General features: G+C 39.8%; 1 protein-coding gene across 1 annotated transcript; it reads left to right on the top strand.

The window, feature by feature from the left end:
• The first annotated feature begins 2,165 nt into the window (after positions 1-2,165).
• Positions 2,166-15,018, top strand: LOC114472637 (sal-like protein 3). The gene is made up of 4 exons (XM_028461949.1): positions 2,166-2,858; positions 8,065-10,920; positions 11,999-12,336; positions 14,412-15,018. The coding sequence occupies exons 1-4, from the start codon at positions 2,786-2,788 to the stop codon at positions 14,805-14,807; spliced, it is 3,663 nt and encodes a 1,220-aa protein (XP_028317750.1). The 5' UTR covers positions 2,166-2,785; the 3' UTR covers positions 14,808-15,018.
• Positions 15,019-17,644: the final 2,626 nt, after the last annotated feature.

The raw sequence follows: 17,644 nt of genomic DNA, 5'->3' as shown, positions 1-17,644 counted from the left end.
TGACAAACCTTATACAGATGTATTTACGGAAAATAAGTTAAGTTGCAATTGTGCAACATTTGGTCTCTTTCTTTTATCTTTTAGTTTATACATGAGATGTTTACTGTACGCAAGGGAACCATGGCAAGATTTATTACAAATATTAAAACGTGGGGGGTGAAAGAAACTATAGTAACTTTTACTGTGAGTACTATTTAATTGCGATTCGTTTTACTTGTATTTGAGTATAATTTAAATTAAGTAATAATACTTACTTGAGTAGAATACATTAGTACTCTACACCTCTGGTGCATTGTGGGTAAAATAACCGTGTAACATGCTTTTAACACCACATTTCTGATTTTACTGTCTCACTTTAATTTCCTCCATATCATGTTTTCTCAATATTTAATTATGCAGATGTTTTAATCACTAAAAACATCCTTCTATTACATTAAGAACATTTCCAGAGGGAAATGTTTTATCAGCTGAACCACAGATCAGAACACTTTATTCCAGTTTGAAGCTAATTACACATGGCTTCCAGTTTGACTTTAGAGTTCTGCTACTGGTAAACAAATCAGATCTATGGACACAGGTTGGAATTAACAGCAAACGTGGCGAAACAGCTTTTAGTTGTTCTGCTGCAAGAAATTAACAGTCAGCATTTCTCTGCTGACTGAGCTTTTTAATGTTGATTGTTAAACTTTATTTCAACATTCTGCATTTTTAATCACACAATGCACATTGTGTATGAAATGTGCTACAAAAATCTTGCCATCGTGTGTATCCATTGTGTGCATCCATCAGTTGTCATACAGGATTACTTATTCAACTCAACATTGGGTTTAGATGTTCCTACATATATCAGTTATTGCACTGTTTGAGTAGCTGTGAAGTAAAGACAAAAAAGGGGTGAAATTGGAAAATCATAATCAATTAGATTAAGTGTATTTTTTAGAAGTTCATGTAGCCGACATGGAACTTGAAAGGTCTAGCATATTATTTTGTACAAGAAGTTGCTTCAATTAAAAAATAGATAAATAAAATAAAATAAAATAAAAACTTCACTTTATTAAAAAAAAAAAAAAAAAAAAAAAAAAAAAAAAACAACTTTTGAAATCCACGAAAAAAAGTAGAAATAAAAGTGCAAATTTGTATTGGACACCCAACAAAACATTTCTTCTTTAATTGAAAATAATTTTTGATTGAATAATAAAGTCAAAGATCCACCTATGGAAACTATGGAAGCTCATTCTCGCTCATAAAAAAAATGAAAAAATAAACGGAGAAATAAAATAACAATAATAAAAATAATAATAAATATCTCAAGTCACAATTATGAGATACTAAGTCATAATTAGGAGATGCTCAAGTACACCTTACCCTCACTTATAGATTATCATGGGGTGCCAAAACATCTACTGAATGTTTGTTTGTTTGTTTTAAAAGCTAAGTGTATTCTTGTAATATCTTACATAAATCATAATTTAATGTTGTATATACAAACATTGATGATGATAGTTAGTAGCTAATAAATAAGGAACATGTTGATTTCCTATAGAAACATAATGAGAATGAAACCATTGCATAAATAAAAAAAGAATAAAATGCATAAGCATTCCCATCCTTTTTAAGTTACTTTCAGTCTTGTTTTACCCTCTAATTAAAGTGAAACCGTGAACATTTAGCATTTAAGAAGTGTACACACACGCACGCACACACACACACACACACACACACACACACACACACACACACACACACACACACACACACACACACACACACACACACTGGTAGCCCATATTATTTATTGGCTCACAATTTCAGAAAGTTTGGTGACCCCTGATCTTTGCACAAGCTGCTGTGCAGCACAACACTCATAATAAGTCACATAAGTCATAATTATGACTTAGTATCTCATAATTATGACTTAAATTGTTTTTAATTATTGTGTAATTGTTATTATTATATTTTAATTTTCTCCTTTATCCACCTCCATAAACCTGTTGGTAAAATCCGAGCGTGTCTGTGTTTTTGGCGCCATGGGGGAGGTGTTAAACATGGAGCAGCAGCCAATCACAGCCAATCACAGCCTATCACAGCCTGTCTAATGATGAGCTGGAGGCGGAGGCAGAAAAGGAGGAACCATAGACTCTCACATCCTTCAGTGAACAGCCTGTGATCGGACACAGACGCGCGATCTGGAGCACAAAGTCCGACTTTAGGCGCGTGTTTATCCATCTTTGTGTCGGATTAACTCATTCTGCTCTTCTACTGTGGTTTTTTATTTAGTTCTGAGGGGATTCAATATTTAAAATATGTGATTGTGGAGACGGTGCGTTTTGACCAAATATCACTGAAGGAAGGAAGAAAGTAAAACATCTGCTCATAAAGTTAAACCAAAGCGATGCAGGAGTCGGACTGAACTATGTTTGAACCTGTGCGTAATTTACGCACAGGTTCTTTTACGCAGCGTAAACGCATCCTCGCACCGGACAGGCAGTGAGCTAATTATTATTATTATTATTATTATTAGACCTCCATTCCTCATTTCCATATCAGTCTCCGTTAGATGGAGCTCAGCCAATCAGCCGTCGCAGGGCAGCGGGAGCCGCAATAAGCCTCATCCTCCCTCCATCGTATCCTGACACTGACATGCGCAATCTGCACACGGGCATCAGCACCGACTCCTCAGCGCATCGTTCACAGAACCCGCTGCCCGCGAAGGGTCGCATCCGACCGGCGTCCGCGGAGCAGCAGCAGCAGCAGCAGCAGGAGGCGGAGGAGGAGGAGCACCAGGATGTCCCGCCGCAAGCAGCCCAAGCCGCAGCAGCTGCAGCTGCGCTCCGACGGAGAGGCCGAGCGGAGAGGCGGTAGGTGTGCACTTATTCAACTCTTTCACACACTTTCCTCTCTCACACACACACACACCTCACTATGTCCTTTTAACTAAACAATACTCACAGGCTCTCAGTTTATTCAATTAACTTTTTAAAATGTTACTTTTACGCATACATATTTACCCATTTTGCCGTTTTTCTTTAAAGTTAATTTTGGAAAAAATTCAAATTAAGACCCATATAAACTACAATTTATACAAAAGAAAAAATCCCACAACACAGCGAAAAAGTTGAGCTTCAATAAGTACTTTTATTTAGGATTTTCCCCCTAGTTTTATTACTCCTGCTTATTTTAAAACGGTAGTTGTTACGACCCCTTTGGTCTAGTAGTTAAAGGAGTGTCACAAGTTGGAATGGTGTAAAAACTGAACAGTGTATTTATAATTTTACAGATGTAGCAATTAAATCAAAAATAAACAAGTAGAAACGCTTTGGCAAAAACCCAACTATAAGAACAACACCTTGCAATTCAGCCAAAAGTAACAACTAAGGAAATTATGCACAGGACTATACAAAAGTGTTTAAGCTTTATTTTTATACTGTAGTCTTTTTTTAAAGTTTATTTTAAAAACTACATCCTATAGGTATGGAATACCCAAAAAAAAACCTAGCATTTTGTCATTTAAAAAACAAAACGTTCAGTCTCTCTGAAGTTAAACCATTCACCTAGTATTAAACACATAAAGGATAATTAACAGTAGATATGTAATCATTTGTAACAAGATCCAAATCTACTTATATTATATCCCATCAGATGTCTTCATTTATTTCTATTTAACTCACTTATATTTCCAGGCTAACTGTAACATAAAGCTGGAAATAAACGCATGCACTTATTAAAGAAAGCTGATTTTCGATCCATGATTAAAGTTATGTTTAATCTAGTTTTTTGTCTAACCAGTAAACTTGTGTTAACACTACAGAGTATTATAAATATTTTGAGATTTATTAGCCTTAAGTGGAATTTTTAATTGTTTTGGTGTCATTTACCTTTAAACTATTCACTCTCCTGTGAGATTAACCATTTCGTAATGCTTTAATTAAACTTTTTATTCATTAAATCTATAAATGATGTGTTTGTAGGAAAAGTCTCTTTTACTTTATCCTCCTTTTTGTTCAGAGTTTGTGTAACAGTGTGTGTGTGTGTGTGTGTGTGTGTGTGTGTGTGTGTGTGTGTGTCTGCGCCACCCTGTGAGCCTCTTTTAAGCCTGCTGACTTAACCTTTGTCATGCTCACCCGGCGAGGGCCAAGTGCTCCATGTCTGGATCATAATACAATTAGTGCACGTGAAACGTTGACCTCTGGAGCCCTAAAGGTCGCGCGGAGAGGCCGGGGAGGCGTCAACGCCGGGCCTGACGCTCTGTTTGTGTTCTGTTGGTGCCAAACTACACAGGAGTGGCTCATAAATGTGTCTGTCTGAGTGAGATGTTGGGGAGTGAGTAGGATGACATCTTTAAATAAATCCCTATCAGTGGGATTCTACTTTGGAGATTCTTTATCATCTGCTCTTTGTTTTCTCTGGATGTGACTCTGAAACGCAGACAAAGTCCACACATAAAACAGTGACGGCGTTCTCACGGCTTGTGTTTGCTGAATCGCACGACTGATCATCAGACCACCCACTCTGCGGCCCGAGAACTCAGATTATTTTCACCGGTTAAACTTTCAAACTCCAGATACTACTAAAAGCAGCTCCACGCTCACTTTTTCCCTACGAAAAAACAACATGTTTTCCAACCGATGTCCTCATTAATACCAACATTGTGTTGTATGTTTGTGTAAGGATTTTCCGCGTGCGTTTGTGTAAATGTAAATATCCCAGAGGCCTCGGGTCGTGTGTAGCCTTATAGCACACAGGAGCCGATTCTTTAAGACGCTGATAATTAGATGGTAAACACAAACTGGCCCCGTGTACGCAGACAAAAAAGTATTCAGCAGCTTTTAGCACATAGAATTCTGAAAACTGACATTATCCCTGAGAGAAAATATGCAGATAAAACTCAAAAGTTCAGTCAGTGATGCTTTCATCCTTGAGTTTCTGAAGTAAGGGATAAAAGCAGAAGGGAAAAATCACTTGTGAATGCTCCATATTGTCCCATCTGGTCGAACTGGCTGTTTCTTAATGGGGCAAAACCTGAACAGATGCAGCAGTGATTGTAATGGACAAAGTTTTCCCAAAGAGCTGCAGATGAAAGGCGAGAATGGTATACCTAAATGAAGCTAAACAGGAGAGGAAAACTAAAACCAACTGTGAGGTTAGAAACGTTGGACTAACACGAGAGCAATGAGTGAGGTGTGGCTTTCTCTGCATATACTGTATTTAAACATCTGTACATGCTTGATTAAAAGTGAACTTTCACACAGTGACTCATTAGTGCATACGTGTCAAACTCAAGGCCCAGGGGCCAAATCCGGCCCTTTGGAGCATCCAATTCGGCCCGAAGGAGAAAAAAGAAATTACAAAGAAAACATGAATCATTGTGTAAATAAAACTCAACACTCCCGGTGCTTATATCTCACAATTACAGTTTTTTTTTATGTTAAACTGTGAAAATTACTAAACATTTTTACAAAATACTTAAATTTTCCTCAAAATATGACATAATATTTCCCTTACGTTAATAGAAATTGGTCACTGAATTTAGGAAATTGAGAGTAAAGACCCTGTTGGGACTGATTTCTGTCACTTATTGCTTGGATATGGTCGATTTCTTACATATTTTGTATCCTGTGTATATGTAGACGTGCAAACTAGGGTACAATGATGTTAAAATACCTAAAATCTGTGGCCCACCGGAGGTCAAACTGCTCCGTTTTTGGCCCCTGAACTAAAATGAGTTTGACACGTGCATTAGGGAAACAAACACTAAAAGTGCTATAATTCCATCAGACTTTTCTATCGTAAAATAAATTAAAGAAATATACTGAAGGTTATTCCAGGCTGTTTGATCAAATCCCATCATGAAGTTTATAGATTAATAGACAGACATCAGGTAATTAGTCTGTTGGTGCATGTGTCATTGAGTGTACGACACATTTGATCAGAAGACAAACTTGTGAATATTTATTTTTGAAGAAAACTATTTTTTATATCCATTAAACAGTTAAAATATATTGAACTCATTCCTTTACAGCAGGATTTCTCAGACTCTGGGCCTTGATCAGTGTAAACGTTTTAACAATTCTGTGAATTCACTTTCCAACATAAAATACAATTGAATGTTTCACATCATAGTTGTCAGATATTTTTTTTTTTGAATATCTAAATTCATCATTAGTTTTTTATAAAACTAGCTTGTTCAGTTGAAAAAAGTTTGCTAAAGGCTTTTCTGAAAAGGCTTTAAGTAACAAGATAAAAGTATTTTTTCCACCAGATGTGTATCATGTGAACACAAGCCTGAGAGCTAACGATGACGACCACATCGGTGATGTATATAAACCGCAGCGCGTCAATACACTGTATGGAGTTTCATTATCTGTCTGAATGAACAATTGAGAGGTCAGATGACTTTATAGAGCTGCATTGATTTTGGAGGAAGATTATCAACATGTGAAAAAAACAGGGAGTGTGGGTTAAAAACCTCTGTACACACACACACACACACACACACACACACACACACACACACACACACACACAATGAAGATGAGGCCTGTTCATGTAGAGCTGCGGTTCATCATAGACTGTGGATGATTGAATTCCATATATGGAGCAGGGAATGAAAAAAATGGTGTGTGTTGCTTTAATGTGTGCCCAAAAAAAAATAAAAAATTATAATTCATGAAACAATCAAATAAACAAACCAAAAAAATTGCAAAATGTTAAATTTCTTATTTAATTATTCCAGTAACTTCATTTTGTCTTCTTTTTTGAAATATATATTAAGGTTTTGTTTATTCAGACAATATTTTTCAGGAAATTTTAATCTCCTAGATAAAAAAAAATCCTGTAAAACCTTCTCTGAATAAACAAAACCTTAACATATATTTCTTATTTAATTGATACATTTTGTTGCATTTGACAGGATTTAAAATGGTGCAATACAATCATTTCTACAAATGAATTAATTATCAAACTTATTCCTAATTTTGCACGTTCACATAAAAAAAAGTTTGGGCCTTTTTCAATGTGGTTAAAACTTTTGATTCAATCATTTTCTGTTAGTGGGAAATTCCTGCAGTCTTTGCTGTGAATGAAGCGTATGTACTTCTCGCTGAGAGGTCGTGTTAATAATCGTTCTTATTTATTAGATTATTGGTTTTCAGCTTGTCACGTCACCCAGTTTGAATGACGCAGCTTTGCAGTCAGCGTTCTGTCGGATGTGCATTTAAAAGTGCGGCTGAATTTAAGAACAGGGATTTGATAGTTGTTGTTTTTAACTAACAGATGTTAGTTAGGATGTAAAAGCAACGGAAACACACACAATAAGTGAGAAGAATGAGATTGTTTGTTGAATCTCACCCAGGCCTCGTCTTTTTGTGCATAGTGTGTGTGTGTGTGTGTGTGTGTGTGTGTGTGTGTGTGTGTGTGTGTGTGTGTGAGACTGTGGTGCTCACAACCATAATCAAGATAAGCATGTATAAATATGGATGGATACTCATTATAATACATTATTGATCAGCGATTCTCAACTGGTGGGTCGGGACTCAAAAGTGGTACTGGGAGGGTCGCGAACAGCTGAGCAAAAATAAATAAACACCTAATGTCTCTCATGTTGGGCTTTTCTTTTATTTTGAAAGAAACTCTTCTTCTGACAGATATGCTGTGAAATGCATGTTGCACAGGAAAATAATCATATTTATGTTTAAAAAAAAGGTTATACATGTTTGTTTTCAACAGCTATTTTTGAAGAACTAAATTAAAAAAGTGGGTCACGATCTAATCACCTTGGCAAACTGGTGAGCCCAGTTGAGAACCCCTGTTACAGATAAATAAATGTATATAATTGAATAAACAAATACATCAAAATTAGTTGTGTGGGTCTAAAAAGAATTAAATAAAAATAAACTCCTTAATTCTTCAAAGGAAAGCTTCTAGGCTTAGGGTTTATGCTCTCTTCTTTTGTTACGATTTTGTATATGAAAAAAAGAGGAGGATGTCAATTATTTAAATCAAATATCCTCCAATAGATTCCACATATGTACTCATACCATTTTGTTTTTGGTCTTTTCTTCTCAGATGTCACTGAGTGCGAGGAGGCCGACGGAAATTGCAGCAGCGAGGAAATGCACATCTGTGACCGATGTTGTGCTCAGTTTTCATCCTGGACCAAACTGAGTGAACATCAGGAGTCCTGCACCGAGGACCCCCTGGTGCTGATAGTAAAGGGCAGCGAGTGGATGCCTCTGACAGAGGATTCCTCCTCCGTCGAGCCCTCGCCCGCCCCCAGCTCAGCGTCCAGCGACTCGTCAGCAGCTGAGTCTGCTGATGCTGGCTTTGAACTGGGGAACAGCGTTGATGGTTTGGATAATTTAGAGGAGGAGACCATGGAGCTGGAGCGTTGCCCACAGGACAAGTATCTCACAACTTCCAGCCCTCGCCCTCCGGACTCAGCTGAGTCCACATCTCCACGGGTATCAGCAGCTGCTGGCTACAGCATGCCAAGCACAAACGTGACGCTGGAGATCCTTCATAGCACCCGGGTGGCCGTGGCCCAGTTCTCCCAGGGGATCAGCAGCAATGGTCCGGGTGGGAAAGCAGCGACGGCAGCCATCCCGGTGATCTTAGAGCACCTGCTAGCTCTGCAGCAACAGCAGGCCCACCAGCTGCAGCTGATTGAGCAGATCTGCAGCCAGGTAGCCGTCATGAACCGACAACCCACACAGGCAGCGTTAAAGCCAGCATCCAGGTCTCTTTCTTTTAGCCCCAACCCTTTCCCCTGTCAAGGCCTCGTCCCTCCACCCATCCTGCCGCTCTCTGGGACGATACCCTCTGCTATTAACGGACAGGCTGCCGTGTCTCTGTCCTCTGTGATAGAAAAGTCCTCAGGTCTCCCCTCAACATGTGGACAGTCTGTATTTAAAGATGTTGCATGCACGTCCAGTTCCTTAGAAAACAACGCACCCTCTCTGACGAGCAGCAGCAGCATGGCCACGCTGCTGCCTTCGTTCACAGGCACAAATGCAGGCAGCGTCAGCAACACTCCGACGCCGAGCTCCCCGCTGCCTCAGAGCGTCCTCCTTAGCGCTTCCTCCAGCCTGCCTTTTCTACCTCAGAGCCCCCCCAGTAGCGTCATCTTCCCCAATCCCTTGGCCAGCATCGCCGCCACAACGAACGCACTCGACCCTCTGGCGGCCTTCATGAAGAACAGGAAAGGGAAGCTGCCCAACGTGTCCTTGTTTGAAACCAAACCCAGCCCCGAGGAGCCCTTCTTCAAGCATAAATGCAGGTTCTGTGCCAAAGTGTTTGGCAGCGACAGCGCTCTGCAGATCCACCTGCGCTCCCACACCGGAGAAAGGCCCTTCAAGTGCAACATCTGCGGCAACCGCTTCTCCACCAAGGGCAACTTGAAGGTGCACTTTCAGAGACACAAAGAGAAGTACCCTCACGTGCAGATGAACCCTTTCCCTGTTCCGGAATATCTTGATAACTGTCCAACAAGCTCCGGAATTCCCTACGGAATGTCTTTCCCTCCAGAAAAACCTGTCTCCTCATGGCTGGACAGTAAGCCAGTTGTAGCAACACTGCCTGCCTCGATGGGGCTTCCACTTTCCTCCACTATTGGCAGTTTGGGAGGCTCAAATGACCCTGTAAGTGTAACGCCATCTGTTAAATCTCCCTACCAGCCATCTCCTGGCGATTATGTATCTTTGTCACCTAACCACAGAGGCAGTGAGACTCGTTTCTCTCCCATTTCAGAGTCTCCACAGTCTAACCGTGAGACAGAAGGCTTCAATATACTGAAACCAGTGGGAACACACCCAGCCCAAATATGCCCCCTGAGTCTGAGAGGTAACCCAGCCAATGAGACGACCAGTATCCCATCTCTGACCACAACGCCTGAACTCATCACCACAACGTCCTCCATCTCTAACTCTAACTCACCTCCACCCTCATACTCAGAAGAAACCAAGTTCCTGTCCTGCTCCTTCTTAGATTCTATGCAAACATCTGAAACCTCAAAGCTTCAGCAGCTGGTGGAGAACATTGATAAAAAGATCACTGACCCCAACCAGTGTGTCCTCTGTCACCGTGTGCTCAGCTGTCAGAGCGCACTGAGGATGCACTACCGCACACACACTGGTGAGAGGCCCTTCAAGTGCGGCGTGTGCGGCAGAGCCTTCACTACCAAAGGCAACTTGAAGACTCACGTCACCGTTCACAGGGAAAACCCCCCAGTTCAGATTCAGCACTCGTGTCCCATCTGCCAGCAGAAATTCACCAACGCTGTCGTTCTCCAGGAGCACATTCGTATGCACATGATCGGAAACATTCCCGTAACCACTCATGAGGCGGGCAGAGACGCGTCTTTTGGCGAGAACAACTTTGACAGTCTCAGCAGTAACGACAATGATGACAATTCAATGGAGGATCACAATGAGGAGGAAGACGAGGAGGTAGAAAACATGGAAGAAGGTGTAAATCCAATCATTCTCTTCGGTTCTGATTGCAGTTCTCCACCTACATCTGCTTCAAGTATAGCAGCTCTTGAGAACCAAATGAAGATGATAGACTCTACAGTAAACCAGATGTCTTGTGTAAAACGTCTGAGCAACGGGTTCAAAGACAGCGTCCAAATCAAAAATGATGGTCTGTTACCTGAGAAAAGATTGGAAAACTGCAGGGAAAATAGTCCCAACCCGTCCCAACCCTCTCGGTTGTGCTTTGAAGGCAGCTTCGAGGGCGTGACCATCAAACCACAGGATAATGCCGAATCCCAAGAGTCTTTGGCTGCTTTTGTGAAACAGGAACATACAGATTCTCCGCCTTCTGTATCAACGTCTGACCAACATCTCAGAGGACTGCTGCCTGGAAATCTGTGTGTGAAGGAGGAGACACCTAGCAGCGTGCCATTCCAGCCGAGCCGGGAAAGAGGTAAAGCTGAAACATCTACTTCACTGTTAATAAGGACAAATTAAGTCTTACTTTAATCGTCTTAAGTTTTAATTTCAGTTTAGTTTCAGTCAATGGAATTTGATGTGCCACAAGAAGGTCCTGATTTCAAGCCTCCATTATGGGCATTTGGGTCCTTTCTGTGTGGAGTTAGCATGTTCTCCGAGGGCATAGGCGTACTCTGTGTTCATTCCACAATTTGAAAACGTGTATTTTAGGTTAACTGGAGTCACTAAATTGCCCAAAGGCTTCAACCAGCAGACCCTGTACAGAAATAAGATCCGTGCTACTTTCTGCAAGGGAGCCACTCAAGGCCCCTCGGCCTAATTTTGTGTGGCTCTAAAATTATAAAAATTCACAAAATGACTAGCAAAACACACAAAAGGACTACAAAAATATAGGAACAATATACAAAAGGATAACAAAAATACACAAAAACTATAAGAACTCCAAAAAACATGTAGAATTACAGAAAAACACACAAAAAGGTAACAAAAATATTCACAAGGATAACAAAATTACTCAAAACTGCTACAAAAACATCAGAAGATTATACAAAACTGCAACAAAGATACACAAAATGACTCCAAAAAACATACAAAATTTTAAGGAAAAAAAATACAACAAAATATCAGAAAATTAGACCAAATGACTCCCCAAACACACAATAGAAATATAGACAAAACCCTTGGTTCTTTCCTGTATTAAAGCTCATATTAGTCATTATTCTGAATAATAACATGAATGTTGATCATGTGACCCTCAGCTCAGACAATCCCCTTTTTGTGGATACCACTGTGATACAAGTTGCCCATCTATGGTCTACACAGAGATTACATCTAATTGGCTCATTTACCATCATGCCCCGCCCCTGTACACTTTGTCCTAATTTACTGCACAGGCCAATGGACGTATTTTTGTCTAAATAGTTTGGCTTCCTTAGAAAAATATATACATTTTAGAAAATATTACAAAAAATTTATGAAGGAAACATCTTTCAATAAACACATAAAAGTTCTGTGCAATGCACAAACCTTACAATTGTGCACTTTTGTTCCAGCTGCAGGTGAAAGCCCGACCAGGTTTACTACCAGCTTTTCACCAGGGGGAATGAAAGCTGAGGGGAACAGCCTGACGGACAGGCATCTTCCTGCCTTAAGCCTCCACTCTACTCCGTGCAGCCCAGGAGTGACCCCTCTGACCCCTCTGACCCCTCTGACCCCTCTGAGCGGCCCCACGCCTCCTCGTCGAACGCCAAAACAGCACAACTGCAACGCCTGCGGGAAAAACTTCTCGTCGGCGAGTGCCCTGCAGATCCACGAGCGCACGCACACTGGGGAGAAACCGTTCGTCTGCTCGGTCTGTGGTCGAGCTTTCACCACCAAAGGCAACCTCAAGGTAGGAGAAAGGGTTCCTGGTCACATGTTTAGTAGAAAATAATCAGTCTGTGTGGAATATCAGTGAAATGATCATACATTTACTAATTTCTAGTAAGAGGAACAACTCCTAATGTAAAGATTTTAAGGAATTACACATCTATAAATTAGACTGACCATTGCATTGTATGGTAAAGACAGACAAACAATCAGGACATTCATATGTTCAATTCATCAACCAAACAAACTTTTTGTAATTACCAATTTTGACCAGATTCAGAATATTTTGTGTAAACCCCAAAATAAACATCCTTCATTGTTTTTCCCACAACTTTTAGTGAAAACACCAGAAATGTGTTGGGAAGTCACTTTAGCAGAGTTTTGGGGGGAAAACACAAAAATCACAGTAAGATTGAATGAAAAACACTTCCACATCCCACAATGCAATTCGTGAAACTTTCCCAAAAATGACTATAAACCGAGTGTTTACAACTTTCAAATGGCAATTTCAAACTTTCACATCTTTTTTTTCAAGCAAATGATTTTTGATTAATTGATAAATGAAGCCGACACTAAAATATATATATTGTCTGCAGCAGCTTTAAAGTTTTATTCAGTGGCACTACTGTATATCTCAGTGATTTTTTTGGTCTTAGCAAGGAGAATTTCCACAGATGAGACACATTGGCCCTCATTTATCAACCGTTCGTAGGTTCAGATCTGTGCGTACGACGATGCGTTTGACCAAATTCACGCAAGCTTTGGTATTTATTATCAATTCTGACGTGAGCGTACACGACAATCAGGTCTGAGCTCGTGTGCAATAATCTGAGCGTGTGGATTTGTGGAGCAGCAGCAAAATAGACTGAAAATAAATGATTAAACAAACCTCATCTGTCATTTAAGCAAAGCAGACACACGTTCAAAACAGAAGAAACAAATTATTAAAACAAATTAAATGCTATTACTGATGTCACTTTTTTGTTTTCCTTTCACGGAATACTGTAAATATCACATTAAAACCTCATTCATGATTTTAAATGTAAATAGTTTCTTAAAGTTTTACATATGCGCTGCATTAATCGGTAATGTGATGAGTTATAGGTAAAATTGGCTGAAGGCATAATAAACACAGACAAGGGACAATATTTAGTCATTTTTAAAGCTTTTTAAAAGCGTTTCGATCATTAATTTTTTTTAATGTGATATTTATTGCCTAAAGTGTTTAGGACTGAGGTCGACATAAACATCATATTCGTGTGTGCCTCCAGGATCTCTGATGTGAAGTTTGTCACAGTGCACACAGGGGGCAGACGTCACCTGCTCAGTATCTGATTCTCTTCCACACAGCATTCAAATGCGCTTTTTTAATTCCAGTTTTTACACCGTCAAAAAAGCACATATTTGTCTTGCTGCACCTCAGATGTGAGGATGCCAGTTTTAATCTTGGAAAGGGTTATTTTCTTTTTTGACCTCAGTGGGCGGGGCCTCCGAAACAGGAGGGCGTAAGAGTTAATGACGATCAAATTCGGGTGCCGCATTTATCAACACCTGACCATTTGTGATATGTGATTACAGAATCTCTTCTGGTTCTGGTCACACTGCTCTAAGCAGGCCAGATACCATCGTACACTGATAACTTTTGCCAAGGTTTCTTCTCAGAGACTCTGTCATTGTTATGCTTAGCGCTATCAGCAGCATGCGAAACCCTGAGAGCACAGAACAACTACAGATTCATTGGGAGACACACACATGGAAACCTATGAATCCCAGACCGGTCCACCTCAAAAACCCTTTGACCAAATAAACCCTGTGTCCGTATCTGACCAGTAGACCTACAACTTCACTCTATCACATTCCATTCAAAACCACCACAACAATTTGTATGTTAGGATTGGTCAGATACGAATGCTTCATGAATCACACGTTGGTCCTGTCATACGACTAAATGTGACCTCAGATTTACACCCATTTTCACGCAAGGTTGATAAATGAGGGCCACTGTCTGTTTGATAATAAGGTAAAAGGACTGATAATGATGTATATTCAGAAAGAATTTCGTCTGACTACTCTGACACCTTCTGATGCTGCCTTCAGGTTCACATGGGAACCCACATGTGGAACAACGCTCCGGCACGGAGAGGCCGCCGCCTGTCCATGGAGAACCCCATGGCCCTGCTGGGTGGAGAGGCCTTAAAGTTCGGCGAGATATTCCAGAAAGACCTGGCGGCTCACGCCATGAATGTAGACCCGGGTTTTTGGAACCGCTACGCCGCGGCCATCACCAGCAGCCTGGCCATGAAGACCAACGAGATCTCAGTGATTCAGAGCAGAGGATTCTCTCAGCTTCATCCTCTGACTGCAGACATGGACAGACTGAGCTCTGCAGGAGGGGGGGCCCTCCCACGACTCACCAAGGCCACCATGGACCTCGGAAACAGCCGACACTTTTCTATGCTGATCGACGACAGCAAAGAGATCGGAATAAACTGAAATAGGATGAATGTTGTTGAGATTATTATGCAAATTCCCACAGACATTAAAATATTTGTAAATCACCCTTGTTGTTTCTATGTATGATGAATATAAGAGATTTTTATGACTCCACTAGTGGACACAGTAGGACCTCCTACTCTGTCAGGGTAAATCAGCGTCAGTCACACTTCTGTCGAAGGACTTTATGGGTTTTTGGCAGGGTTGGGGTCAATTAAATTTTTCAGTTATAGTTACGCATGTTCAATTACGATAACAGTGACCAGCAATTTTTTTCAATTACAATAAAATTACAATTATTTTTTAAATCCTCAGAAAGTCGATTACAATTACATTCTGAATTACTGAAGCTCCTTTACAATTACTGAGCCTGAAATAAATAAACAAATAAAAGTTAACCTTCCTCTTGTTTTAGCTTTCCATTAGCATCTCTTGTGCTGTAAAATACACTAAAAACAAATATCCATCATCTAATTTCTTTCTTATCTATTGGTTTCCATGAAAATATACGTTTTAATATTTTTGGTGAGGGCTTCTGAGCCTTTTTTTGTGTCGGTTATAGTAAAATGTGTGAAAGCTTGATATGAAACATATTTTAATAATTGTTAACTATGTATGTGTAGAACTGTAACATGGTTCCCCAATTTTGTAAAATTATAATTGACAATTTTATTAGAAGTTTCATGGCAATTAGAATTACTAAGTAAATTATCTAAACTCAATTTTAATTTAATTATGATTACAATGCCAACAGATATTTAAAACTACAATTGTAATTATGCCATAATTGTAATTAATTATCAATTACGCAATTACAGTTATACTTGACCCCAACCCTGGTTTTAGGAGAACACGTGCTAAAGAGTTCGTCCACTCTCACCTCTGGACTGCTGCTCACTGGTGCTAAGCACAAAATACCCTCATGAATAAATACCTACAGCTGTAAAACTGCAATGATCTGTTGTCATCATCGTGAAACCGTTTGGACTGAATAAAGAGCAGAAAACACACGATACAGATGTCCACTGCTGTACGTCACTCTGTTGTTTCGCCACGTGAAAAGAAATCAAAGGACTGATGAGGAGCAATGATGCAGTATTCTTCATCAGCAGATATTTTTATGGGAGGAAAACAGAGACAACGCAATGCAAAGGTTTCATTTATTCAAACAACTGTTCCTCAGGAAATCCACTTTGACATGTTTCGACTGACAACTGCCAGTCTTCATCAGAGGCGTCTGCTGATTGCTTTGATGTGTCCTTTGATGTTTTCTTGACTTCCACGTAGTAATTCCAGCAAGATTATGTTTGTCTTCTTTTTGAACAGTATGTTAAGGTTTCATTAATTAATTGAATAATTTATGTGTCCTTTGATGTTTGATTGACTTCTGCGTAATAATTCCATCAAGGTGATCAGCAGACGCCTCTGTCGAAGACTGGCAGTTGTCAGGAGATCAAAGTGGATGTCCTGAGGAAAAGTTGTCTGAATAAATGAAACCTTAAAGCTGATATCTGGAGTTTCTGAGAAATCTATGTTTATGTATGATTCTTTTGAAATGTGAAAAAATACGTAACTAGTCCTTTACTATGGTCGACTGCCGGTGGTTATTCATATACATTAATTTATTTAAGTCCCTCCTTCGTCCTATAGACCCCTATACAAATGGAAACAATCTCCGAGACTGTCAATCAAAGTGAATGTGGAACTGTGCACGAAAACAAGGCCGCGCGTCACAACAGCAAACTGGTAAATATGATTTTGGCTGTTACATGACCCATAGACCTATATCAATGTGACCTGATGCAACCTTATTATGTTCCGCGATGCGCGTGCTGAAAAGTAGAGGCGTGGCTTCGGGTAGAGGCAGGGGGAGGAAGTGAGGCTGTTTAGGGCGGGGCATCGAGACATTTCTCAGAAACTCCGGATAGCAGCTTAAACATGTCATTAAGAAAAAAGACAAAAACAATCTTGCTGGAATTGGCAAGACAATTCGCTGAGCCCAAGGATGCTCCAGGTGGAGTTTATTGGTTCTTCCTGCTTGTGACCGTGTAAAGAATGAAGCAGGGAACCTGGTTTCCACCCTGAGTCCACGCAGAAAGTTTCCAACACCCTAAAATAGAAAAGCTCTTGAATAAAATTGAAAGTATACAACAGCAAAAGCATTAATATTCACACATTTTGGAATTTATGTGTAGAAGAAAGTCTCCAAATTCACTAAATCCATGTTCTTATTATTTATTTTTGATTAATTAAATCTTTCCTCTAGCTCAGTGTTATTCAACCTTGGGGCCGTGACCCCACGTCGGGTCGCCTGAATTGTCTTGTAATTGATGAAATATAATTGAATAACAATTACTGGCCGTTATTAATTAAGCAAGCACAGGTATTGACTGAGGTGTGTTTGTTGCCATGGTAATGGTTCCAATTCCCATTTTATAAAAATTAGCAACAAGAAAATAAATCAGTAGGAATGTAACTTTTTAAGTTTAAATTTGTGATTACACAATAGATATCATATATTTGCTGATTATTTTAGTTAAATATAGCTAATTGAAAATAGCCATTGCAAAAAAATAAATGTAGAATTAGTCATACAGTCGCTACCAGTTAGCAAGCTAATTGATAACTCTGCTAATCATACTGGAAATTGCTTAGTCATATAAAAAGTAGCATGAGCATGGGTCTATATTAGGGGTTCTCCACTGGTCTCACTCTGGGACCCACATTTTGCCACGCTCATTAAATCACGACCCCACTTTTTTTTTTTAGAATTCAGAATTCAACCAACCAAATTTAATTCATTTCAGAGTATGCCTGTCAAAATAAAAGTTTATTTC

The sequence above is a fragment of the Gouania willdenowi genome, chromosome 11 (genome assembly GCF_900634775.1).
Source record: "Gouania willdenowi chromosome 11, fGouWil2.1, whole genome shotgun sequence".
Taxonomy (NCBI): Eukaryota; Metazoa; Chordata; class Actinopteri; order Blenniiformes; family Gobiesocidae; genus Gouania; species Gouania willdenowi.
This window is presented reverse-complemented; position numbering and strand designations above follow the sequence as displayed.

Bases quoted from the DNA above. Each gene is read 5' to 3' on its own strand.
- LOC114472637 (XM_028461949.1), top strand. From the start codon at position 2,786: ATGTCCCGCCGCAAGCAGCCCAAGCCGCAGCAGCTGCAGCTGCGCTCC. The intron at 2,859-8,064 runs GTAGGTGTGCAC...TTTTCTTCTCAG, and splicing joins AGAGGCCGAGCGGAGAGGCG to ATGTCACTGAGTGCGAGGAG. The intron at 10,921-11,998 runs GTAAAGCTGAAA...CTTTTGTTCCAG, and splicing joins CCAGCCGAGCCGGGAAAGAG to CTGCAGGTGAAAGCCCGACC.